Consider the following 25,805-nt stretch of genomic DNA (forward strand, 5'->3'; position numbering starts at 1 on the left):
AACTTGATAATATTTAGTTTATTATTTAAAAATTAACATTGAAAACATTTTTTCTAAGAATGATTTTTAGATAAAATTTTCACAAAATTTTTCTGATGGGAGATGTGGAAAACTAATATTCCTGAGTTAAAAATAAAATTTTTATGTAATAAAAACGTCATGGTACATTTATTGACTTGTTTAATGCAATAAAAATCATTAACATTTTCAAAAACATTTATAATCAATCAAACATATTTCCATCATTTTCCAAGGACCACAATTCCCAAGGATTTAAGATTCTCATGTTGTATTCATTTCACGAAATTAGCAATCATATAAGGATCCAAAGAATCAAGCTCAATCTTCTTTTTGTGCTCATATTTTACAACTAAAGTGAGGTATTATTCAAATTTTCCAAGTAAATGATGAATACAAATACAAATGCACTTATGCACCCCATTTTGGTGCACTATATTTTGGTTATGTGCTGTTCCCTCAAAATAAAACAGTTTTCTTTTCTTCATAAGGTAACACTCTGAGTTCACAATAAGATCGGATAGCCTTAGAAAGACATTGTTTCTCAAGGTTTTCTGATTTCTGCACAAAGCTCTGCAAATTATCTCTGTGGGAAACTCTCTCAACCTGCAAATGAGATCAAACCATTTTAACGCAGATAAATAGTATAGAGCCATACTTGAGGCTGTTTATTAAAAAAATGCTATAAAATGCATCTGCGCAATTTAACTATGTTTAGTTTACAGTCTAGCAAATGACACAGAAAAATAGTTGCACTGAAAAGTGCAAGACTCAAATATATCTTGAAAACTTGGTCTGCCTTTAGCTGAAAACGGAAGCACAAAGAATTTCATGCCGAACAGATTCTTCTACAGTGGTATCAATTTCTATTTTGTCAATAAGAGAGGTGCTAGTGATCTTAAAGGTAGCAAATGTAATCAAGAGTATTATAAAAACTGTCCAGGATTTGGACAGATCAATCTTTGATGCAATATTTTCCACCATTAGTTGCTCTGGTTTATTAGGAACCTGTGCAAAAATGTGGGTATTCTAATTGTTTACTAATTTACTTTAGAACAATAAAACAAAAAAAATTTAGTAAGAACATCTACGAGAAAATCCACCCTCAAAAATATATCTTGCATGAGTTATCCTTGCAATTTGCTCACTGGATATTAGTGGCACATATATCATGCTAATTTCGCCGATGTTTAGTCCACTCTTAGTGTCCCATCTAACTCTAGGTTGCTCCAACCAGACTAGGGTTTCTAGGATGATGGATCAGAAGGCAGATGCAGAAATATTGCCCTTGCAAATTATTTTAGTCTCCAGCATAAAGTGTAATTAAAAAGAAAAGAAAACATCCGAAATAAATGAATTAAATATGCTAAATGTCTATTACCACCTAGAATCATTTCAAACAGTATTACAAAGGAAGTAATGAAACATGAGCAACAGTAAAATGCGTATGAAAAAATTTATGTTCACCATTTGTTCAATTATAGGTCCGCCATCAAGTTCCTCAGTCACAAAGTGACTCGTTGCACCAATTAATTTAACACCTGCCTCAAAGGCCTGCCAAAATAATCTAGTATATTAAACGTGTATATAAGTGAAGAAAGGAATCTGAAAGACCACATAACAAATGGTAAAAAGTGGCAAGTTTAACCTGTGATGGTGCAGGAAGACCTACCTGTCTAGATGGATTACCACCCTTGAATGATGGCAACAGACCATGGTGAATGTTAATTACATCGTTCCCATAGCTCCTTAAAAAGTTTCCGGATAGTATCTTTGCATATAAATCAATGCTGTAAGTATTAATAGTTCAATACTATCAAATATTAACATTGATATACAGTAGAAGATAATCATAAACTACTTTTAGATTTTCATAACATGTAGACGCAGAGAAGAGCCAGCTCTTCTCAAAGGCACCAAAACTTCAAGAATAAGTTCAATTACCAGAATCTCATTACTTTGAATCTTAAAATATAATAAATACACAGAAAAGATGAATTCTCTATTACCTGCATATACCTCGCTAGTACTAAAAAATCAGTATTCTGAACCAGCTGCAATATCTCCCCTTCTCTTTTATTTTCTTTAGTTGTGCATAAATAATGATAAGGAATGTCATGCCTTTCAAGAAAACGAATCACATGGGTGTTTGAACCTCTATGATGGTTACTGGTGAATACATCATAGAAGACCATTAAAAATTAAATAAATATGAAACATATAAATGAATTTAGTGGTGTAATTACTGGAATTTTACCTAATTACACAAGTGATATCCACCGGAAGTCTTCCATCCTGCCATCCATGCAATAAATCAACAAGGCAGTGGTCCTGCAGCAAAAAAAAAAAAAAAAATCCTTCAAACATTGATATTCACCTAGGTTTATAATATTTTGAAAATAAAAGACAAGAAAAGATAACAAGAGTGATAATGCACACCTGCTTTGATGCCAGAACTGCTATCTTATATTTAGGATCCAGAGCTGGCACCCTTACAACAGATCTTATTGCATTGAATGTTTGTGAAAGCTTTAGGAAGTCCTCCTCCATTTGCACCCGTGGCCATTTAACAGGATCAAAAACAAAATCACTGCAATGATCAAAACAAATTAATGCCACTGCCATCAACGTTTCCAATTCCATATACCCTCATTCAAACAACTAATTAATTGAAGACGGTCGTGTTTAGATCTGATTCTTTATAGCATGCATTTGGTTATGAAGAACAAGCACCACAAACTGGACATCAGTGCATGATAAAGCATATACATACATGGTATTTTTACTTGTTCAGAACTGTCCCTATGGGAAAAAATTCCAAAATTCCTCCATATACACAATGAAATCAGATGGAAGAATTTCAGTAGTAAGCAAAGTCAGTGTCAGCAATAAGCAAGAAAGAGACAGAGAGATTCCTTTAACCCTAAAAGCTTAAAGATAAAAATGTTATTGGCCAGGACAAAACTTACATACTATAAGTTTCGTTCTCCAATCAAAATTGGCATTTCAATAGAGTAACCATTGCTTTCATCTAAAACTATCAATAAGAGTCTGTTTGAATATAAGTATATCAGCGTTTTTGAGAGTTTCTCTACTGAAAAATACTCTTTATTATGAGTAGAGAAGCTCTCAAAATCATTTCTTTTTTGGATTCAAATAGACTCTAAATAAAAAAGATATGTGAGATATAAGCTCCCGTTTGGATAGACTTCTTAAAAAACACTTTTAGAAGATAGAAAAGAAAATTAAAACATAATCCAAAATTAACTTATACACAAGTTTAAAATAAGATTTTGGAGAAGCTAAAAAGATAAAGCTTTTACAAATTAGTTTGTGCATTTAACTTGCGGAGAAACTTACCTAATGCTGATTTTGATTAAAGAACAATGCATATAGTACTATATTTAAGTTTTGTCCTATTAGTTACCCAACGAATTAAGAATGCAATTCATAGCCAACACATTAGACAACATTGATTATGTGCGCGCTTTAAATGAATCATCATGTAAAGAAGATAATGAGTGTACCTTCTTGAGTAGAAGACTTGTTTATTTTCCGGAACAAAAACATCAGCGGCAAGAATGTTTCCACCTCTAGAGGCAATACAGTCCGATAGCTTGGCTACAATTCCAACCGCATCCTATTCACAAAACCAATTTCAGTTCCCATTCCAAAACCACATTTCAGAATTCACAAATAAAAGCAATACATAGGAGCACAAGTAGCATGTATACTCTACGGGTTGGTTCAATATAAAATGGTTCCTTTTGGTTAAAAAGAGGATGTAGATAGAGAAGGCTAAGAATGTTAGTTACAGGGCAATGGAAGACGTGGATTCCGTGGGTGAGGGAGGAAGGGGGATCCAAAGACTTGAAGGACATGTTCCTGTTTCTGTTGGCCAACCCCACAAATTGAGGGACTCTTCGGACCAAGGCCATTCTCTGTGTGTGTCTGAATCGCAATGTTGAGGATCAAGCACTAAGCTTTGACATGTTTGATTTGATTCAACCAACACCGCACTCTCTCAATCCTCTACCATTTGATTCGTTTTGTTGAAATGCGTGTCGTGTCATGAATCGTGTTCCATTACACGACATGCCGTTTTGCTTGTCGTCTTTCTTTTCTTTATTTCTAACTACATGATCTACAAACATTATGGGAGAAAGGAATCTTTTGAATACTTTATTTTTTAAATATAATTTTTTTTTTAATTATTTTCATCTTATTTAATATTTTTTTAAAAGAATATCACTCAATCATTACATAAATTTTCAGTTGTGTTATCTTTTTTATATTTATAACAAAAATAATTTTTAAAAAATTATAAAATTAGTAAAATATAATATAAATAATCAAATTTTTTAATATTTGTAAATTTATTTTCTTTTACTTATCTATAATCTATAACAAATATAAAATCTATACCTGATTTGATATACACATTTTTTTAACAATTTTATCTTTATAACAATTTTTAAATTATTCACTCCCATTATTTCTCTGACTAATAATAATCACCAATTTTTTTTATTTTTTAAATAATAGAGTCACATATCTCTCACTAATAATAAATAACAGAGAGTATGTTATTTTTTAAAACATGTTTTTAAAAATATTTTTTATTATTAGTTAAAATTTAATAGAAATAATAAAATAATATAAAGCTCATTTTTATTTCCTCGGTTTTGTTTATGATTTTATAACTTTGAAAAATATCAATCAACAATAAAATATGTGACCGATTATATTTGTAAAATAAAAAAATAAAAAAAAAGTACCGGTACTATTGAAAAATGAAAAACAGCTGATAGATTAACACGTGCATATGATAGATCAAATGTTTGTTATATATAATTAAAATTTATAAAGAATTATATATGTAAATAAATAATATATTTAAATATATAATTAAAATTTATATAAATAGACATTATTAAATATATAAAATTTTTATTTTATATAAAATACATGATTATTTTTAATTATTGATAATTTATTTTAAAATATTAATAATTAATTCATAAATAAATATGATAAGAAAATGAAAGAAATTAAAAAATATTAAAAATGTTCTTGAATCCGGTTGAATAATGATTTTTAAAAATATTTTTCTATGTTTAATATATAAAGGTTGGAGGTTGATTTAATTTATAAATCGTTTTAATATACTTAAAAAATTTCATATTATTTAGAAGTCAAAATTAAAGGTAATTTATAAACATTTTCCCTTTTTAACCTATCGAGACATTTTTTTAAGGATTAAATTATGACGATCCAACAAATACTAAAATGAACAATACTTATGACTTCAGATGTGATGACAAAAATAAATATTAAATTATATAAGAAATTAAAATAATCCTTATATATTTATGTTAAAAAATAACTCTTAAAAATATTTTTTCACAAAATAGTTATTCACATTTTATCTATAAGAATTTATAACATTGAATTTGCTAAAGCAAGATTTTGAATAGATGTACTTCCATTTTGGTGTGTTGGGTTAAAGAGAAAGTGGCTAAAGTATATTTTAAAAGAATTAAATATGATATTATTTATTGTAAAACGATGAAGTTATGATTTTAATTATTGTAAAAAATATTTTTATTCTTTTAAAATTTAAAATATCATTTTTATACAAACTAAAATTAAAATTTATTAATTTTATAAAATTCAAAATTAATGATTCTAAATTTTAGAGAGAATAAAAGTAAATATTTTATAATAAAAAAAATTAAAATTCGCTCATTTTATAACAACTAAAAATATATTTGTTATTTTAAAATAATCCTTAAAAAATATATCTCTGTTATATTAGTCTTTAAACTTAAAAAAAAAGGTAAATAAGTATTTTTCTAAAATTTTAAAAATTATAATTCAAATGACAATATTAACGTATATTAAAGGATAAAATGATAGTAAGTAATTAAGTTTAAAATTATTATATATTTAAAATTTTCTTAATTTTAATGACTAATGTAACTCTATATTACTCTTTAAGAAATCAAAGTAATAGTTTACTCGAATGAAAATAGAATGAGATGGATAGAATATTATTTTCCTTTTTTGGTTGCCATATAAATAAGCCTGGAATGAAAGTTTTGTAGGCTCCATATTAAAAAAAAATTATTTTCAATTTGGAAAGAAAAATAAGAGAATTTATAAATTTGAATTAAAAAGATAAAAATGTCAATGAGTTAACTGTTGTGTCATTGTTTACTTCCGATGTGTTTCGAAGTAAATCGTCCACTTAAATTGAATTATGATAGATATTAATTGGCCTACTCGTGGACTAAGGTTTATTGTCTTTTGAATTCAATTAGCTCTTAACAAGAATAAAATGAGTGGATAACTCCAAAAATTAATATAACACAAACCAATAAGAATTCTACTAAAGTAGCGATGTATTATAAATGCTTAGTGTGTGTTTGTTTTTTATTGATAGCATATGTTTTTAAACAATTAAATGAAAAAGTATATTAGAGGAAGCTTCTAAATGAATTTACTTTTATTTTCTTCAAACCGAAAATTAAACACATTCTTATTTAATGTAAAAACAAGCTAATGGTATTTGTAAAGAACCAATATGGGTTGAATTTTTTATTATAAGCCAAAATCTCTCAAGAATAATGATAATTTCTCTTGATGTAATTTATTATTCGCAAGTTTTATCTCAAGTATCTTGCATTTGATTAATAGTTTGGGATTAAGATTTTATAAAAGATAAAACTTAGATACAGTTATTTAAATATAATTACTATTGTTCTTTAATTAGAGTTAAATTTTTACCTTCATATTATGCATTAATATTTAATATAAATATTATTGAAGTAAAACTTTAGTTTTGATCCAACTACACCTAAAGAATTGTAAAAAATATTGTTTCCTTATGTGAATTGTCCCACAAGCCCAATTGAAAACAGTTTTTCCTTGTTTGAACAAACATTTTGAGTTGCAAATCCACTTCTATGACCCTTACATAATTATGGATGGTTTTTAGGCAAAAATGTCGATGACTATATGTTTATGTATCGATCGAGTTGTGAATTGATAAAGGGACACATGACATCTTATTGTTAAACATTGTCCTTGACTTCTTGCAAAAGTTACGATAATTATCATAGGACTTCGTGTAATAATCACAACAATTTTAAGTCTAGTCAAAATATCGCTTTTTCCTTACGTTTATCATCAAAATATCGTATCAATCGTGTATATACTCTTTATTAACAACATCATTCATAATATTATATTTTTCTCCTCTTCACGTTTTTTTTTTATTAAAGGAATTTTGTAAGTCTCTTATAAAACTTATGGCCTCTTTAATATTTTGTAAAAAACTTGTGTTCTTCTAAGGCTTTTGATCTTCTAGATATGAACATATAGGATCCTAACATTGCCTCAGTGTTTTTAATTTATTAGTGGAAAGGTTAAAAAAAAAATATAGAGAGACAAAACAAAGAGTTATCTATCTCAAAGGAAGAAGGATTTTGCAAAATCAGCATAAACAAGTATTAGTAAATTGGGGAGCATGCAAATCAAATAACTAAACTAAGACAATGTTATTTGATTAATTAATATTTTAACTATTGAATATGTTTTGATTTACATTGAAATATTAACTAAGGTTTTACGTGTTTAATTTCATGTTAAAGAATTGATATGGGTCCAAAATTAATTCATGTTTGCTTTAGCATTCCATTCCATTTATAAGTAAGTTCTTGTAGCTTTTACATCAAATTGAATCGTTTAATGTGATTTTTGTGATACATATGATTTGAAGACAAAGTTTTAAATATGTTAGGGTAACTTTGTTATTGAATCTAAAGCATTATATTTATTTTTAGCACTAACTTGTTTTTAAAATAAAAATTACTTCACTTTAAAATAAATTTTAATTGAAAAAAGTTTGTAAAATCAATTTAATTCAAAATATTCAAATACTCATAGCTTATGCATTATATTTTTTTGGTGCATATACTCATAGCTTTTTTTTTTGGTACATATACTCATAGCATGTTTTTTTATTTTGGTACATATACTCATAGCTTATTTGGTTTCCCATCACTAACATCCATTTGGTGTCCATTATGATTTATGAAGCAGTAAAGCATAGCTTCTACGTTCTTTTATGTGAAAATTTAAAAACAAGGATAAAAAGGTTCACATAATCACACGGTCAGTAAAACACATTCAATCACGTTAGCGAGTGTTTCATAAAATTATTGATTTTTATTTTATATCAATCTTAATTATAATGATGAGATATGAGCTTTCAACAGTGTGTATATTACTCTAAACCTCCCACCACAATTAAAATTAGTGATTAAATACATTTTAAGTTTTTAACTATTTTCATTTACTTAAAATAATATCCAACCATCTTTATATTTTTAAAATCATATTAGTTATTGTAAACAATACACTAAAAGCCTTGTTAACTTTTAGAGTGTGTTTGATTCACAAATTAAATTATCATCCTATTTTTAGTCGATTTTATTCGGTGATTCTTTATGTTCGAACTAACAACTTCAACATAAATATGTTTAACAAATTATGATTTCTAAATAAAACTTGATCATTATTGTGAAAATGATATCATATAAAATAAGTGTAACAATGGTCAATTGATTAACATGAATATCAATTGAAGAAATCATATATGAAGCATTTAGAATAAAATTCATTAACTAAACTAAAGCCAAATGAAAATAAAGTAAAAATGTATTATAATAAATACAAGAAAATAAATGGTACATAAATACATACAAACATCCCTCATAAATTAGAAGTCATGAGAGTAGACAAATTGATGTATAGAATAAGTTTGAGTGAAGTGCTTCTAACCTCTAACTCAAGCCCCGATTCAAGTGTTTAAAGAGAAAAAATGATAACGATCATTTAACAACGACCTTACACATGTACAATTTTAATAACTTCTAAAATTTGACTATAACTAATCTAACTTCTAAACTTTCAATACTCAAATGTTATCGTTATAGATCACTCAATTCTTAGACATCCCTTTTTAGCTTTTTTCCGGCCAATCTTCCTTCAATCCCTTTCCTCGAGTTTATTGAAAAATTACAAATAACAAATGCCTCCTAAAAAAATATTTGTCTCAATTTTATATGAGAACAAGTATTTGTTATAATAAGTCTTTTCACCCCTTGTATTCTCCTTCGGATTCAAGAAATTCAAAATCTTCTTTTTTCTCTTCAAGAAAGCTTTTCTTGCTTCTAAATTTATGAGAAATGGCTTACTCATGTACTTCTACTTCTGGTTCAACTTTCATACCTGCTACATCTTGTATACCTCTTCAAACTCAATCTCTAATTCCAATTCTCAAGTACTCATTCATTTTTCTCTTGAAGATGGGTCTTCTTATGCTTTGTTAGGTCCATATAGAAATCACAAGAAAAAGAAATGTGTGAACACTCTTCTTCTAAAGAACGGTGACAAGTATCCACTAATTGATTTTGAGAGAATTGATATTTAAAAATGCTCCTATTTTTTTAGAGCTTTTCCTCCTAGTGAAAATAGACAAATAAAATGGTTAAAGATAGTTGAGAAATCTAAGAGTGGTCTATGGAATACAATAGTATGACTTTTTTCAATTAACCAAATTTCTTGATATGTTATTAGCAACAATTACTTTTTGGAATAAATAAACTTGTGCATTTGAATTTCCTTATGGTTTTGTTGGTCCAGTTCTCTTGGATATTGTTGTCATCACAAGTTTAAAACCTATTGGGGATAGGTATGCTCCTGATTTTTTCAATGATGAAATTTTGATGAAGAAGATCGAAATTAAATGGGATAAGATGTGAGACCCCTAGTTCCTTTTTCTTTCCCCGCTTCACCCTCACTCACTCATTTCCCTTTCATTTTCTTACTCACTCTTTCCCTTTGATCTTTCTTTTGGCTGTACAAGGTGGTTGTGCTGAGTAGTTGATTGTTAGCTGGTGTGTTTGCGGATCTCTTCTTCCTCCTTCCTCATTTCGTTCAAGCCCTCCTCCAATCTTCTTCTTCGTCTTCTTTGTCCCGAAGCTCGGATCCCTTGCCCGAGGTAAGGGAAGTTAGATTTCTTGATGCATTTTTGGTTGAAATGAGTCAAGGAACTCATTTGGTGGCTTATGATGGTTGATTCTTGGTTGAGATTGTTGAAATGGAGTTTTTGGGGTTGTTGGGGTTATGAGAGAAATTTGGGATTTTTCTTGTTTTGTTGTTGCATGTGTAAAAAGGTAGTGTTTTTGGACTTTTGGATGAAAATGTGGCACTTTGAACCGTTTGCATGCTGGATTTCTGGTTGTTTTGCAAGGTTGGGTGAAATTTTTGAACTTGCTTGGTGTTGCTGCTGAGCTTCGCGCTGAGCGCAGTTCTTCGCGCCGGGCGCGTGGCTACTAGGGGACTCCATTTAGGCAAGTCCGCCGGGCGCAATGATGAGTGCGCCAGGCGCGCTTGGGAATGTGAGTCTCTGGCTAGTCCGCGCTGGGCGTGACTTGGACCGCGCTGGGCGCGATACCAGTTGTAACCTGTTTTGGGCTTTTTGGTTCTGCGCTGAGCGCGACCCTTGTCGCGTTGGGCGTGAGACTCCTTGGGAGTCTCTGCCTCAAGGGCGTTGGGCGCAATTTGAATTGCGCTGGGCGCGAGACCAAGGGAGGTCTCTGCCTTCCCCACGCTGGGCGCGGGTTTAGGCACGCTGGGCGCGAGAGACTCCATGGAGTCTCTGCCTGGCAGGCGCTGGGCGCAATTGGTATTGCGCCAGGCACGTGTGAGCCTTGGGCTCTCTGGCTGGATCCCGCCGGGCGCGGGCATGCTCGCGCTGGGCGCTCTTGTCCCTGGTGCTCTCTGGTTGTACCGTGCTGGGCGCAACCACGAGTGCACCGGGCGCGGAGATGAGATTCCACTAAATGCTGTTAGAAGTTGTTTATGTTGAGTATAAGTCGAAGTTGATGAATATGATGTGATGATTAGTAGAAAATTCTGTTTGATGATGATGAGCTATGTTGGAAGTATATTGTTGTAAGACGTTTAGATGTGCCGTAAAATGTACTGTGTTGATTATAGTTGAGGATGTAGAATTGTGATGTTGAGCTGTACTAGATATTTATTGCTGAGTTGAGCCGTATCAAATGTATATTGATGAGCTGTGCCGTGCTGTAAGCTGTTGTTGCTATATGCTGTAAGATGTGTTGTGTTGTATGCTGATATAAACTATTGTAGGCCGTAAGGCTGAGTTGTTGTAGGCCGAAAGGCTGAGTTGTTGTAGGCCGTAAGGCTGAGTTGTTGTAGGCCGCAAGGCTGAGTTGTTGTAGGAGATCTCCGAGATGATATGCGTGACGACGCATTGTATGCTTATTGCTGTTTACGCTGTATAGTTGATGAGGTGTATATTGAAGTTGTGCTGATAAGTTGTAGTTGTTCATATTTCATGTATATGTTTATATGTTGATTCTTTTCACTAGCTTAGCCTTTGTTGTTTCCATGTGGTTTGGACTGCGATGATCATACTATGTATGGGAGCAGAGCAGGGATAGGTGGTGACTAGTGATGAGTCTGCAGCTGGAAGGCAGAGCTGACTCTTGTTGATGTTTTGTTGTTTCAGCTACTTGGTGTAGTAGCTTTGGATGTATTTTTGTACATTTTGAATCTAGTCAGACTTGGACCATGTATATATGTATATTCTAGACACTATATGTATACACTTGCTCCTTTCTGTCCAGTTTTCAGGTGTACTGTGTTGTGTGTAGTGACCAGCCGGGTCGTTACATAAGAAAACCTATACCCCTTTCATTGTTGCTCATCTCGGAGAGGAAGGTACTCTAGTAAGAATTGGTGAACATATTGCATTTTTAATGTATTGGTTGCCTACTTGTGTTTTTTGCACTTCTTTTCTTCAAATCCCATAATATTAATACACGTTGGCTTAATCTCTTCATTTGAGAGAGAAAAAAAAAGCATGTTTAAGCAAATCATTATTGGTTTCTCTCTACACTAGTTTCGATGAAGCGCAAGAATTTTTGTCAAAAAATTAAGTCCTTCAAAACCTTTTTGATTCTCTCTGGCTTCTCCAATTATTGCTTAATGATATCTTTGGGAGAGAAAAAAATTGCAATTATCTCCACCAAAACCTAAACCTTCTAACTCCAATGTTTACAACTTAAAAGGTGCTAAGTTGACTTTTTTAATCCCCAAGAAAAGGGTGATAAAAACTTACAAGAAATATATTAACACAATTTTTGATTTCAAAGTTTTCTTTGAAGATTTAGCCCCATTCATTTAATTGGATGTTGTTGGACCAATTTGGTAAAAAGATAGCAATAAGGTGGATAATATTTTCGTGGATATGATCAAAATTTAGAAAGATTTTCTGTCTTGGGATATCATAATATCTTGTATGAAGTTGAAAGAGGTCAGGGTATACTTATACCAACTTCAACTATTTGCACATCAGCATGGCCTATGTCAGATGAGACCAATTCCAATTTGACGTCAATAGAGAAAAAATCAATTATTCAAGTTAAAAGTAGTGATATAAAAAAATTTCTATCACTTATGTTGAAACATGCAAATTTAACCTTCATCCTTTTCTCTTTTAAAGATGCCTTTTTGTTTTTAAGTGTTGGTGGAAGTGTTATTATTTTGCCAAAAATTGTTCCTTCAAGCAAATCGAAAAGAAATTGATTTTATCTCCTTCTTTGCAGGGTCCCCCTTTATTAGATACTTATACAAACAAAACTAATATTCATCATTTTGAATATTTTTTAATGTTTATTAACAACTCAATAATATGTTGCAAACCTTATTTGGTGCAAGAAATTCACAAACTATTGGGCAAGCATTGGGCAGTTTCTATATCTCATGTCCTTAGAGAATGCAACAAGTGTGCAGACTTTTTGCAAAATTGGGCCTTAGGTGTCCTGACAGATTAACTAATTTTATGGAGCCTCCTCTGGATGTTGTTCCATTGCTTCGAGCGGATGCTGCTGGAGAGCGTTTTCTGAGATTCTAGTTTATGTTTTTCTTGTTGCTTGTTGTTTTTCTTTCCTTTTGGTGTTTTTTAGCATCTTCAACTACAAAAAAAAAAACCATATTTGATGTCTATGTACCACTAAATAAAATGTTATAGAAAAACATCTACAACAAAAAAAGTTTATCATCATTCTTTCGAGCAAAACCAATATGGATCTTCTTCCTCCTTTATCCAATATTCCTCAAACATATTCCACCTTCGACTTTGATATAGCTCAATTATTTCAAAACACTAAAAAAGATAACCAAGAAGGTGATATGTTTGATGTTCTAAAGAATTGGCTAAATGGTCTATCTGTTTCAAATAAGAAAGTTGAAGATGAATCTACATCAAGAAAGGAAGATTTTGAGTTAAAGCTCTCCTCTTTATGACTACAAAATTATGTGGAAGATTTAGACCAAACTCTTACAATTTCTCATTTTAAAGTACAAGTAAGAAAAATGCTTGACCATTTGAACAATTATTTTGATCTTCCTATAGAAATCATTATATAACTATATGAGTATGTTCAAGCTTTTATTGCAACTTTTAAACTTCAATCCAAATGATTTAGTATGAAACAAGAGGTATATCATATCAAAGTTAACATGAAAGAAGATAAAGAAAGACTTCTAAAAATAAAGGAAAAGCTTATTTCTTTGAAGGAAGTTTCAAAAAATGTTCATCCTTATCTCAATGAACTTCAAATAGAAGATAAAGATTTGAGAGCTACGATTGATTATAAACTCGTATGAGTTTATCTATCAATTCCAATTTGTTTTCAATGCATTTCATTTAGTGGATTCTTTATGTTCAAACTAGCAACTTCAACTTAAATAACAAATTATAATTTCAAAAGTAAAATTTTATCATTATTATCAAATTAGTATCATATAAAGTAAATGTTACAATGATCAATTGATTAATATGAATATCAATAAAAAAAAATTATATCCAAAGCATTTAGAATAAGATTCAGATACTAAACTAAAACCAAGTGAAAATAAAGTAAATATATATTATACTAAAGAAAAGAAAATAAATGGTACATAAATACATACAATCACCCCTCAAAACTAAAAGTCATGAGAGTAGGCAAAATAATGTATAAAATAAGTTTGTGTGAAGTTTTTATGACCTCCAACTCAAATCCAAATTCGAGTATTTAAAGAAAAAAACATTATAATGGTCATTTAACGTCGACTTTACACGTGTACAATCTTAATTACTTTTAAAAATTGACTATAACTACTCAAACTTCTAAACTTTTGATTCTCAAAATTTTTATTGTTATAGATTAGTCAATTCTTGAATGTACTTCCTTTTAGTTTTTTTTTCCAAGTAATCCTCCTTCAATCTCATTTCTTTGAGTAAATTGAAAATATACAAATGATAAATTCTTAGTAACCTAAACATAGGAATGAAATACTCTCATATTTATTAGGAGGTTTGAAAAAATATTATTGAGCATTATTGATTTTTGATAACATTGTGCAATCATAATTTCCTCCACTTTCATTCTCATGAGGAAGATCCTATGAAAATAAAAGAAGTTATTTTCTAATACATTTTAAATTCCTTCTTATATTATTTTTTAAAATAAATATTACAACATAACAAAAAATAATTTTTTAAAAAATATAACTAAAAGTAACATTATAGCCAAAGTATTTATGAAAATGCGATTCCTAATTATATAATATGATATCTCGAAATAAACATTCTTTTATATATAACTTGACACTAAAAAGTGCATATTTAAAATGTGAAATCTTAAATATTGTTGGATTATTTTTTTAATATTAAATAAGTTAAATCATACTTTTAGTGTAATATTTTATTTTTAAATTCATTTCAATTTTTTTTTAAATTTGAATCAATTTTGTCATTAAAAAAAATAATTATCTTTAATTTTGGGATAAAGTTTTATTTTTACTAATTTAAAACATAAAATCTGTCTTATTAAATTTCTCTACACAAAAAGTATAAAGGTTCATCAATACTAAAATAAGAAAATTATAAATATAATAAATTTTGCAAGAGGAATAAATCTTATAAACAATTAAAAAAACTTAATATAATTCTTTTAATTCTTTATTATTTACTCAACTTATTTTCACACCATTTTCATGATGTTTGTTAATCATTTTAGTCCGAAAATCAATTGTACTCGACAATTATTATACAAGTGAATCAAATAATTCGACTTACACAATTTAAATCAAGCAAGAAATATCCTATCATTGAAAGTGACACACCAAAGAGGCTAATTTCTTGTCATTGTTTAATTTTGTTCACTTTTCGCCAGTATATAAAAAACAAATTTAGATTGTTGTCAAAAAGATTATAAAAAAAAATACATCGGAACTTTGATTTTGACGGACCAAATTGACTGATTTTAAATATAAAAAAAATTAAGAACTAAAATATTTAAAAAAAATAAAATAAAAGAAGTAAATGAATGTAAAAAAATAAGATAAAATATCGAAATATAATTTGGTCTATTAAATATTAAACATTGTGATATGAGAAACCAAATTCCCAGGTGTGTTTTGAGTTTAAACAAGCGTAGCGGGCAAGTGGTTGTAGCACTAGCACAGTCGTTAGCGGGAATGAAGCATTGAGTTGAGAGAGTGCGTGTGGACTGTGGAAGTTGATCTACGGCCATTGAATGCGCCCAACCACCCAAAACCCTTCGAATTCAATTGCGGGGTCACCACCTTGCCGCACTCTTTCGGTAACCTATATTGCTATTTACACTTCGCATTCAGATTCCATTCAATTATTCTTCCTCTCCAAGCTTTCGCTCTCCACATTCAATTAACTCAGGCCCACACACTTTCTTTCTCTCTGCGCCATACATATCTGTACTTGTCATTTATGATCTCATTTCACTTGGTCTCTTGATAAAACAACAATTCAACTAATACCGCTACTCAAGAACAATGCATGCACTTTCTACAATACCTGAGAATTAATAATGACTCACTTCCGTGGAGATTCTCGCCATGGAAAATCTCGACACAGACGATCTAAGAGGTCCTTTTTCACATTTCAATAGCTCAATTTCTTATAACAACGTGGATAATAGCATTGCGTGATAATACTTGTGCATTTCTGGTTTTGTGGATCAATGTGTTTGTTTCTGTGCTGAGTAATGTGTGGATGTTAGTGTGATGTGAAGTTTCGTCGTACGTTTGTTTTCGTTTTCAATTTTGAAGACATTGTGGGAAAAGTATAAGTGCGAGAGAGGGGATGAAAGTTTGGAATGGTTAGAGATTAGATAGGAGGGGGAAGGAAGTAATTTGGTTGTTGGGAGCTGCATTTCCAAGTACGTGTGCTTGAATGAGAAAACTGAGATCAATATTTTTTGTTTTTGGGGTTCAATTTGCCTCATTGATTTTCCTTCACTGTTGACTTTTCTTTTTAAAGTAACTGGTTTGGCTTATTAATGTTATTGTTGGGTGATTGGCTCTGGTTCAATGTATTAGTGAAAAACTAGTTTTCCCGAGAATTGGAAAACTTGGTCTAAATTAGATTAGGTTATGAAAAATTTTGATCTAGTTTCTTTAGACGCATTGCAGTTATTGTCTTAGGCTGATTCATTTTCTGACGCGGCATTTTTTCTTTCTTTCTTTTTTCCTGCACTTTTCAGTGCTTCTGAAAGGAATTTGAAAATTGCAAGAGGTGGAGCCTCGCATCCATTGGAGAAAGGCCACAATGAATCCCTTGTGAGACTGAAATTTAAATTTAATCTTTAAATTTTGAAATCATATCTCCTAATTCTTCTTAACAAACAATTATTGCATTACAGATGCACTGTGTAGTCATTATACCTTGATTTTGAGTATAACTGGGAAGATAGTTAACTGGTTTTATCCTGACTTGAACAGGTTTCGCCACCTTCGGTGAGTGCTTCTAGGTTACAGAGTCCTTCGCGTGACAATCTGACTTGTGTAAACAAGAATACCTTTTCAAGTCACAAAGCATCCTTAGAGAAAGATGTAAGCTCTTATCTCTTGTTTTGTTGTATCACTGGACATGTAGGTTCTTCAAAATTTATTTTAAACAATTCTGTTTGACTTCCCACATTCTGTTTGACCTGAGATGACTCTGACCGACTGTGTGCTTCTTGGTTTCATGTATTTTGGTTTCATTTCACCCTAGTAAAATTGGCTTCGTAACTTGAAATTTTTTTCTCTTCTAGTATTGAGTTAATTGACGCATAAAAAAAGTTCAAATTGAAAAGTTGGAGAAAAAGAACAAAGGGGTCAAAGCCAATGCATGTGTGAGCTCGTGAACCCTCTTTGAAAACGCGAAAAGAATTGTTTGATATCATCATGGAACTTAATGACAAAAAGTTTCGTGTTTCTATAATAAATTTCTCCTGTCTTCACGGGAAAAAAAATGAAAATCCTTCATTGGGGAGTTACATAAGCAAGTAGAGTTTTGGAATAATCTTCAGCTCAAGATAATACAATGGAAAAAGAACACTAGATAGTACGCAGATGAAGATAACAAAGCTTGAGACCCTCACTATTATGATTTACAGGTTGAGCAACTACAGTTACGCCTACAGGAGGAAAGATCCATGCGCATTCTGCTTGAGAGGGCGATGGGTCGAGCCTCGAGTACTTTATCTCCGGGACACAGGCACTTTACTGCCCAGGTAATTTGGCAATCGTTTCTTATGTTCGCTGATTATCATGTTAGTAAATCTTTATTGCGTCTCAATCAAGTAAGGACCTCCAGTCCTGATTTCACTTTTTACACTTTCAAAAATTCATGTAAAAACTAAAATGATATCCAAACCGCATTATGAAGAATCCTGGTGCCTTCTGTAAAATATATTATACCTGATCCTGATGACTGTCTAAATTCTGATAATATAAAATGGTTTCGTAATTCCCTCCTCAGCTTGACTACTTTAAAGGTGCAACTCATTTTTAAGCCTCCATTCACTATCGTGTTAGCTGTGTGTTTGGTAAAACTAGTTTATCAATAAGTTGAAATAACTAAAATTTATAAGCTATAAGTTACAAGTTAAAAATTTGAAAACTTGTAGGATGTGTTAGGTGAAACTAGTTTATAAGCTAGTTAAAAATTAATGAGTATAATAATTAAAAAGTTGAAAGTTTATAAGTTATTTGATTAAATTGAAAGTGTTTGATAATATTAGTTGATAAGTATAAAATGACATAAAATAGTTTTTATAATAAGAGTTAGAGAATCACAAAGTAGGAAAAAGGATTTCTAAATTAAAAATGGTAAAAAAAGATTTTAGGTAAATTAATAAAGACAAAAAAAAAAAAAAAAAAAAAAAACTAAGGGCTTATAAGCTACTTCAATTATATATCAAACTTCTAAGTTCTTTCAAATGTTTTGTCATCGTACTTATAGGCTAATTAAATGAATTAAAGGTGTTGGGTAAAATTAATTGATAAGATGGTTGATAAATGTAAAATAACATAACATATTTAATTATTTGACATAGAAAGACATTTCAAATAAATTAATAATGATAAAAATGAAAGGAAAAAAAAAAGTTAAGCAGCTTAAAAACTAGAAGCTACTAAAATAAACTTGCATTTCTGCCATTTTAAACAAATTTATTTTGGTTAAAATTTAATGTCTTACCAAAATCTCTGCTTTCATGATGATTTTTTTAATAATAATATGTTAGAATCTCTGGGACCAAATGTTAGAAATTTGATCACCGCTCTGCCACTGCCATTTTTCTAATCAATTACATTATGAATAAGTATAAGACCTGATTGATCCTGTGCTTTGTTTACACTTTAAGCTGTAAAGGTCAGGCGAGTTAAAGATAAAACCTATCTTGTTCTAGAGCTTCTAGCTAACAGGTCTAACTTTTGAGAAACCATGTTATGTAGTTTTCCTGCGTGTCATAGAAATCTGACGCACAGGCACAGCTTTGAAATGATATAATTAGCAAAGTTGATCCGCTCCAATGTATTGGTAGGATCGAACATGATCCATATGAAGTTATCAGGTTTGAATTCAAATGATTCCTGTGAGCCTGTCGGAGGGTTATAGCAATCCTTTGAATGGGTTAACTTCCCCTTCCCCGATACTTCCACTAAAAGAGAGAGAAATTGACCCTCGTGTAAAGGATCCTAGTTAGATGATTATGATATATCAAATGGACTCTTCACTTTCACTGGATATGTAGATAGTATAATTTGATTGGAATATGCGGCATGAACATGAAAGTTCTGGCTTGATGTCATTTTTAAATTTATAATGTAAACCATGGCTACAAGTGTATGTATAGTGGTATGTAAATAACTATTTCTTCCATGTTTCCTCCTTTTTTCTTAGACAAAAGACTTGATTGCTGAAATTGAGTTACTTGAAGAAGAGGTTACAAGCCGTGAGCAGCAGGTACTTTCTCTGTACAGGAGCATTTTTGAACAGTGTGTTAGCCAGCCACCTTCTCAACAAAGTTCTAGTGTTGCTTCACCTGCGCATTCAAGTCAAGGATCCAGGAAGCATCCAAGTATAATTTCAAGTGCATTCTGTTCATCAAAAAAATTCCCTCTACGACCCTTGCAAGCTTTGGTTTCTAATAATGACTTGAGGAATAGGATCTTTGGGTCTAATCACGCCCCAGCATCACGTGGCAAAGGCAACAATTGTTTTGAAAAGACTTGTTCTGATTCCAACAAGGTAGGATGCATTGATATTGTTTTTCTATTATTTATGTGTATAGCTATATGCATTGATTGTTCACATTGTTGTTAGTGGATAGCATTTGGTTCAAATATAAATCCTGTGTTAAAAATGTTTACTGAACTAAAAAGGGTACTGAAACATGTTCAGCGATTACCGGTTTGATTGGCATTAAATTATGGTCAAACCAAAATTTGATAATTAATATTTAGAGAAAAAAAAATGAAAATCATGTTTTTTCTCTGCAGTTTTCTTTCTTCTTGTTTTCATTGTTTCAACCACTGTGTGGAATTTTTAAATTGTATACCTTGTATAGGATTATTTCAGGAAAAAAAGTTTTTTTTTTTTTGGTTATAGAATTTTTTTTTCTTGATTTATATTTAAAAATGCATTCTAAGATTATCTTTTATGCTATAGGTATTTATGATTTATTAATAAAGATATCTGAAGCTATTGTACACTGCAAGCTATTTTTGCTCATCTCTAGACGTTGAGTTCAGATAGTAGATGCTCAACTCTGGATGACGTGGCAGATTGATATTAAACCGCATGTCTAATCACCTCCATTGACTAGTTTAATTAATTCCAGAATTGGCACTCAAGATGGTGTGGCAGATTCATAAGCACCCAGGAAACCACCACTGGGACATGTATTGGTCTGCTTCACCAATTTATTGCCAGAACTAGATAGTTTAGTCCATTTCATACTGCTTTATGGAAAAAAGAAAAAAAAAAGTTTCTCAAGAGAATTGAATCGGGCACGTGGCCAGCCAGTTCACCAGCTGGTCATTCCATTTTCACGAGCCCGAATGTAGAACACCGAAAGCAATTGGCCACTGTTGAAGACTTGAAATAACCATTTCTTTACTCATGAGAAGTTTGGATATATAATTATAAACCCACAGTTCAAGCAATCAGAGATTTACAATACATTTTGCTAAATCAAATCCTGTATGAATTGTACCCAAAAGAAAAAGAAACCCCACATGAATCCATGCGTGTGGTGTGAACATGCTTACATGCATCCAAATGATGTGATGTTTGTACTAAACATTCTCATCTAAATCATGTCAGGCTCATGAAAAAATTTCTTCAATCCAGAAAACTCCAATTTTACGTACTTTGAAAGAGCATCTGTTCCAGTGTCCAAGCAAGCTTTCTGAGGAAATGGTGAGATGCATGGCCACTGTATATTGCTGGCTTCGTAGTGCAACCTCTGTAAATGCTGAAAACGGTAGGTCACCATTATTATCAAGGTCATCCACTAATGCTATACAGCCTCGACATTGTCCTGGAGACGATCGAGACTGGTTTTGCAAATCAGCAGTTGAAATATCTTGGATATCTACTCACAAACGCCATTCTTATCACGCTTCTTATGCCATCAGCAATTACAGGTTGGCTCTATTTGAATGAAAAATTTCACATGAAATATTAAAAAATATCAGTAAAGAATATAAAGGATGTGATGAACCTTCAACTTATTTCCATGATTGGAAATTAGGAATAAGAGTTCTTTGGTAATTATAGCATGATTTGTTAACGATTACATTCTGCTATACCTTTATGGGGAATCTGGGATGCGTGTAATTTTTCAAAACATGATTTTTTAACTACTTTAATATAGTTGTTTATTTGTACTGTGATAACACTTTGTTCATGCACTAAATTTGTTATTGAATTGTTGATCTGACATGTTTTTTTTCCCTCCATGTATAAATTCAGAGTTCTAGTTGAACAACTAGAAAGGGTGAATGTCAGTCAAATGGATTGTGATGCACAAATTGCGTTCTGGATCAATGTGCACAATGCTCTTGTGATGCATGTAATATTCAAATGACCAGCAATGATTTTGTTTTACCAATTTTCAAGCATACATAACTTTGATCTCCTGCTGACAGGCATATTTAGCATACGGAATTCCTCAGGGTTCTCTCAGGAGGCTAGCCTTGTTTCACAAGGTAGTTCGCTTGTTTTATTTAATTATATATATTTTTTTGGGAAAATATTTTTCAGATAATATCTGGCACGTTAAGAAGGTTATTGAAACTATGGAAGGTTTATATTTTCTCCAAATCATTCTTCTTGTGAAGCTCAGACCAGGAACATAACCAAATAATTTATTTATTTCTCATTACCAACAAGAGAAATCAAAATAAGAAGAAAGAAATCTAATTGCATTCAGAATTAGCATTAGTATGATAATTTTCTTTCTTGACTGTATTCCTTTGTTTTACTAACATCATACTTATTATCAATTGATGAGTAAAATTGTATAGTGCAGGCTGCTTACAACATTGGCGGTTATATCGTAAGTGCAAATGCGATAGAACAAATGATATTTTGCTTCCGAACACCTCGTATTGGACGGGTACTCCCCTTAACCCCGTCTATGAATTTGAAAAACTCTTGATACATATTGTCTTGGCATGTTTTAGGATTAGTTCTTTCATATGTGGAATTCATTGCCGAGCAAAAGTGTCCGACTATTAAGGAACTGTTTAACTGGAGAAGAAAACATTTCCTGCTTTCATTTGATCTTTCCACTTTTAATTACAAAACTGACTTTGTTTTCAATTTAACAGAAAATGCTTTGTCAAAGTAAACGGGACCTAAACTTCCTACCTGTTTCTTTCTGTTTTGGCCCGTAGAGGGTTACAAGTTACAGATGGTTGATTCTTATGATTTGCATCTGCTGCTTCCAATCCTATGATCTATGTATTTATTTGAATTTTGAATCTGTGTGATAAATTCGTAAGCACAGCCATGATTCAATAGCCACCTATGCTCTTGTAAACTTGTGTAGATTTTGCTTCTTCTCTGGAATGAGAATAATATAATACAGTAATCATCTTTCTTCTTTTTCGCGAGTGAGGTATGCTTAGGCACATAAACCTTTAATTGTTATGCAACTTCTTTTCAATAGAAAAATTCAAACTAAACTTTTCTAACACCTATTTTGATGTTAATTAGGAGTAGGACAGAATCAAATGTTTCATACAATTCTTTTTGTCTGTTGTTTTATCAAATACAGTGGCTTGAAAACATTGTGTCTGCTGCCCTGAGGAAGAAAAGCGGTGAAGAAAGACAACTTCTCAGTTCCAAATTGGGTCTTACTAATGCCCAGCCCCTTGTCTGCTTTGCCCTTTGTACTGGAACCTTGTCAGATCCTGTGGTAAATTTTCTCTCATAAACACTACTATGAAAGTGCATTTGATTATAAGTAGGAAACTTTTCCTTGGAGCCTTGTCTAATAAAGACTGACACCCTCATAAAAGTTTTCTCTGCTAAACTAGATGAACTTCGAGGTCTTTTGCTTATGAAAAATGTAAAGGACCATCTTTTAAATTAATGCTGCAGAATTCTGATAGTAATTTTGATTTTTCATCTAAAATACTCCCTGCTCTCTGTTACCCGGATTTTAAACCGAGTTGATTAAGAATTTTGTTGTTACAAACTACAATGCTGCAGCTAAAGGTTTATTCAGCATCAAATGTAAGTGAAGAATTAAATATTGCGAAGAGGGAGTTTCTCCAGGCAAATATAATTGTGAAAAAGTCGAGAAAAGTTTTTCTCCCAAAATTGGTGGAAAGATTTTCTAAAGAAGCGTCAATAAGCATAGATGATCTCTTTGGATGGGTCATGGAGAGTGTTGACAAGAAGCTGCGTGATTCAATGCAGAAGTGCCTTAATCCTAAATCCAGCAAAAAACCGTCTCAGATCATAGAATGGTTACCTTATAGTTCAAGGTTCCGGTACGTGTTCTCCAAGGATATCGTAGACAAGTCTTGGTGGATATGACATCTAACTGCTTGATAAAGATTATTATATGATTAGTGGAGCTTAACTGGTTTGAGGAAGCGAGCAAGTGTAGGTGCTTGATATCGTAACATGATGCGATCATTGCTTGCCTTTGGTACCATATATTCTTGGTAAGACCATTGTAAATTCTGATGAAATTAGTCGAATACCTTCTAACAACTGTACAACTTTTAAACAGTGATGTATAACAATTAATAAAGTGGAGATCTTGTTTTGGTATCCACATTTTTCTACTCTTAACTAATAAGCCTAACTTCATGGTTATTGTAAATGTAGAGTTATCTGCACATTTTCTTATTTCATAAAAAAAAAATTGACAGCAAGGTACAAAGTGTTTCTTTTTTCCTAGTCATAATAATTATTTTTTAAAAACTTTCAGCATTGAATATGTTAGTATCATAATTATTGGAAAGGTAACAATTCTCTTATGCACACAAATTACGTATAAATATATTTATATTTCTTCTATAACAAAGAAATATCTTGATTTGGCACCCGCATTTTTTTAGATTCTTTTTCCATCGCTCAACTATTTTACTATTATAAAGTTAACTTCACACTTTTTATTTCATCATTTTTTATTACTTTTATTTTTTAACAGTGAAAGTGCTTTTTGTTTTTTCCTTATTGATAATATTTTTTTTTTAAAGAACTTTTAGAATCGAATATGTTAATATCATCATTGTTGGAAATGTGAGAGTCCTCTTATGCACACATATTATGTCTAAATTATAGATTTATATTTCTTGTAATTATACATTAAATATATCTCCCATGTTTGTTAGAAGCGAAATAAACATGCTAGAAATAATGTCAACAGAGATAAAGAAAGTAGAAGAATAAACACAATGATTTAACATGAAAATTTATCGACCAGAAAGCAATCCACAAGTAGAGATCGAGTTAGAAAATACAAAGTTTTGGATTCAAATTGTAGTGTTTTCATTATGATTTCGATGAATAAAAAATAAAAAGCAAAGATATGTTTATTTCACGTGATATTTTTTTTACTTTTGAGAATATAAAAGTAAGAATATTTATTTTCATATTTATTAGAAGGTTATAAAAAGATATTCTCATTTATACTTTATTGTCAGAAATGTAAAACTTTTATATTTGACATGCTTCTCTAGTGAATGAAGGATAAGTATCTTATATTCCCATGGAAAAGAAGTTAGTTTTCCTAAAAACTATCTATTTTCACTTATTATTTCATATTTTCCATTTGTTTTTATTTTTCAAAATAAAAATTATTTTTTTTCTAATACTAACAATGTCAACTAAATAGGAAAATAATATTCTTGGGGATAAATTTTTTTAGAATATAATATTATACTTCGAAACAAACGTCTCCTAAAAGTTTTATTATTTATAACTCTCTTTTTCTTAATTCACTCCTCTTTTTTTTTTTTTGTGTTTGGTAGATGAAAAATTTAGATGAAGGTAAAGCATGACTTTGTGTAAAATTACAATTAACAATTAATTTTTTTGAGAATTTTTAGTGAAATTACAAATCGTGTGTTTCATCCTTAGCACAAGTTTTTATGGAAATATATAAAATATGAGAGAAATCGAATTCAATCCTAAATCCTAATTAATACGTGCAAAGAGATTTAATCCGTTGTGTCATTCTCATATAACCTTCCCTTTTATTTTAGTTTGCCTAAATAACCTTTAAAAAACAGTCACCTTCATATAAATGTCCTCCCACTCCACTCTCTCATTCTACGATCCTAAAACTATATAATCACTCATCTAAGAGATTAATTTTGGAATATTTGTATTTTTATTAACATTTTAAAAAGGATTTTTCATAATTTTAATAATAAAAATAATATTTCAAAAAGTATTTTTTTTTATGTTAGTGATTTTTTTTCTCGAAAGTACTTTCCAATTTTTGAAACATTATTTTTTAACATTCTGCAAAATTTTGAAAGAGCGAAAACATCTTAGAATGTACTTTTCCAAAGAATGTTTATATTATATTACAAAAATTACTTTTCATAATTGAAAAAAAAATTCAAATATTTGATAACATCTCACAACATTATTGGGATGAAATTAAATATAATTCTTTCCCAGTATCAAGATTGAGGTATTTTTCTTGTATAAATTGAATATATGAGTGTATTGAACAAAATTAAGTTGAAATTGTTTGAAGAACGAAGAAGAAGAAAAAAGAAAGAGAATAGTTCAGAAGGGTCTGGAGAACAACAATGAGTAAATTTTTTTGAACGAAAAAAGTTTGTGAAGTTGT

The 25,805-nt window shown here is 30.7% G+C and overlaps 2 protein-coding genes across 4 annotated transcripts; one reads left to right on the forward strand and one right to left on the reverse strand.

Moving 5' to 3' along the window:
- Positions 1-333: 333 nt before the first annotated feature.
- Positions 334-4,093, reverse strand: LOC109808605 (formyltetrahydrofolate deformylase 1, mitochondrial). The gene is made up of 8 exons (XM_020371660.3): positions 3,834-4,093; positions 3,546-3,658; positions 2,458-2,608; positions 2,276-2,349; positions 2,028-2,187; positions 1,691-1,789; positions 1,486-1,572; positions 334-624 (listed from the first exon to the last, which is right to left on the reverse strand). The coding sequence occupies exons 1-8, from the start codon at positions 3,954-3,956 to the stop codon at positions 478-480; spliced, it is 954 nt and encodes a 317-aa protein (XP_020227249.1). The 5' UTR covers positions 3,957-4,093; the 3' UTR covers positions 334-477.
- An 11,509-nt stretch (positions 4,094-15,602) lies between these two features.
- LOC109809746 (uncharacterized) lies at positions 15,603-23,771 on the forward strand. 3 transcript variants are annotated; one of them, XM_020373135.3, is made up of 12 exons: positions 15,603-15,770; positions 15,975-16,072; positions 16,689-16,764; positions 16,927-17,037; positions 17,586-17,702; positions 19,376-19,723; positions 20,801-21,123; positions 21,452-21,551; positions 21,628-21,687; positions 22,011-22,097; positions 22,761-22,901; positions 23,198-23,771. In XM_020373135.3, the coding sequence occupies exons 2-12, from the start codon at positions 16,014-16,016 to the stop codon at positions 23,525-23,527; spliced, it is 1,752 nt and encodes a 583-aa protein (XP_020228724.1). In that variant the 5' UTR covers positions 15,603-15,770; positions 15,975-16,013; the 3' UTR covers positions 23,528-23,771. The 3 variants fall into 3 exon arrangements, with proteins under 3 accessions (XP_020228724.1, XP_020228725.1, XP_082931491.1); XM_020373136.3 differs by lacking the exon at positions 15,603-15,770 and having other exon boundaries at positions 15,792-16,072; positions 20,828-21,123; XM_083075365.1 differs by lacking the exon at positions 15,603-15,770 and having other exon boundaries at positions 15,794-16,072.
- The last annotated feature ends 2,034 nt before the right edge of the window (positions 23,772-25,805 follow it).

Source organism: Cajanus cajan, chromosome 5 (assembly GCF_000230855.2).
Source record: "Cajanus cajan strain Asha chromosome 5, NIPB_CcT2T_4, whole genome shotgun sequence".
NCBI lineage: Eukaryota > Viridiplantae > Streptophyta > Magnoliopsida > Fabales > Fabaceae > Cajanus > Cajanus cajan.

Bases quoted from the DNA above. Each gene is read 5' to 3' on its own strand.
- LOC109808605 (XM_020371660.3), bottom strand. From the start codon at position 3,956: ATGGCCTTGGTCCGAAGAGTCCCTCAATTTGTGGGGTTGGCCAACAGA. The intron at 2,350-2,457 runs GTGTGCATTATC...TTTTTGCTGCAG, and splicing joins CAGTTCTGGCATCAAAGCAG to GACCACTGCCTTGTTGATTT. The intron at 1,573-1,690 runs GTAGGTCTTCCT...TTATTTTGGCAG, and splicing joins GTGGTAATCCATCTAGACAG to GCCTTTGAGGCAGGTGTTAA.
- LOC109809746 (XM_020373135.3), top strand. From the start codon at position 16,014: ATGACTCACTTCCGTGGAGATTCTCGCCATGGAAAATCTCGACACAGA. The intron at 17,703-19,375 runs GTAATTTGGCAA...CTTTTTTCTTAG, and splicing joins ACAGGCACTTTACTGCCCAG to ACAAAAGACTTGATTGCTGA. The intron at 22,098-22,760 runs GTACTCCCCTTA...TATCAAATACAG, and splicing joins GAACACCTCGTATTGGACGG to TGGCTTGAAAACATTGTGTC.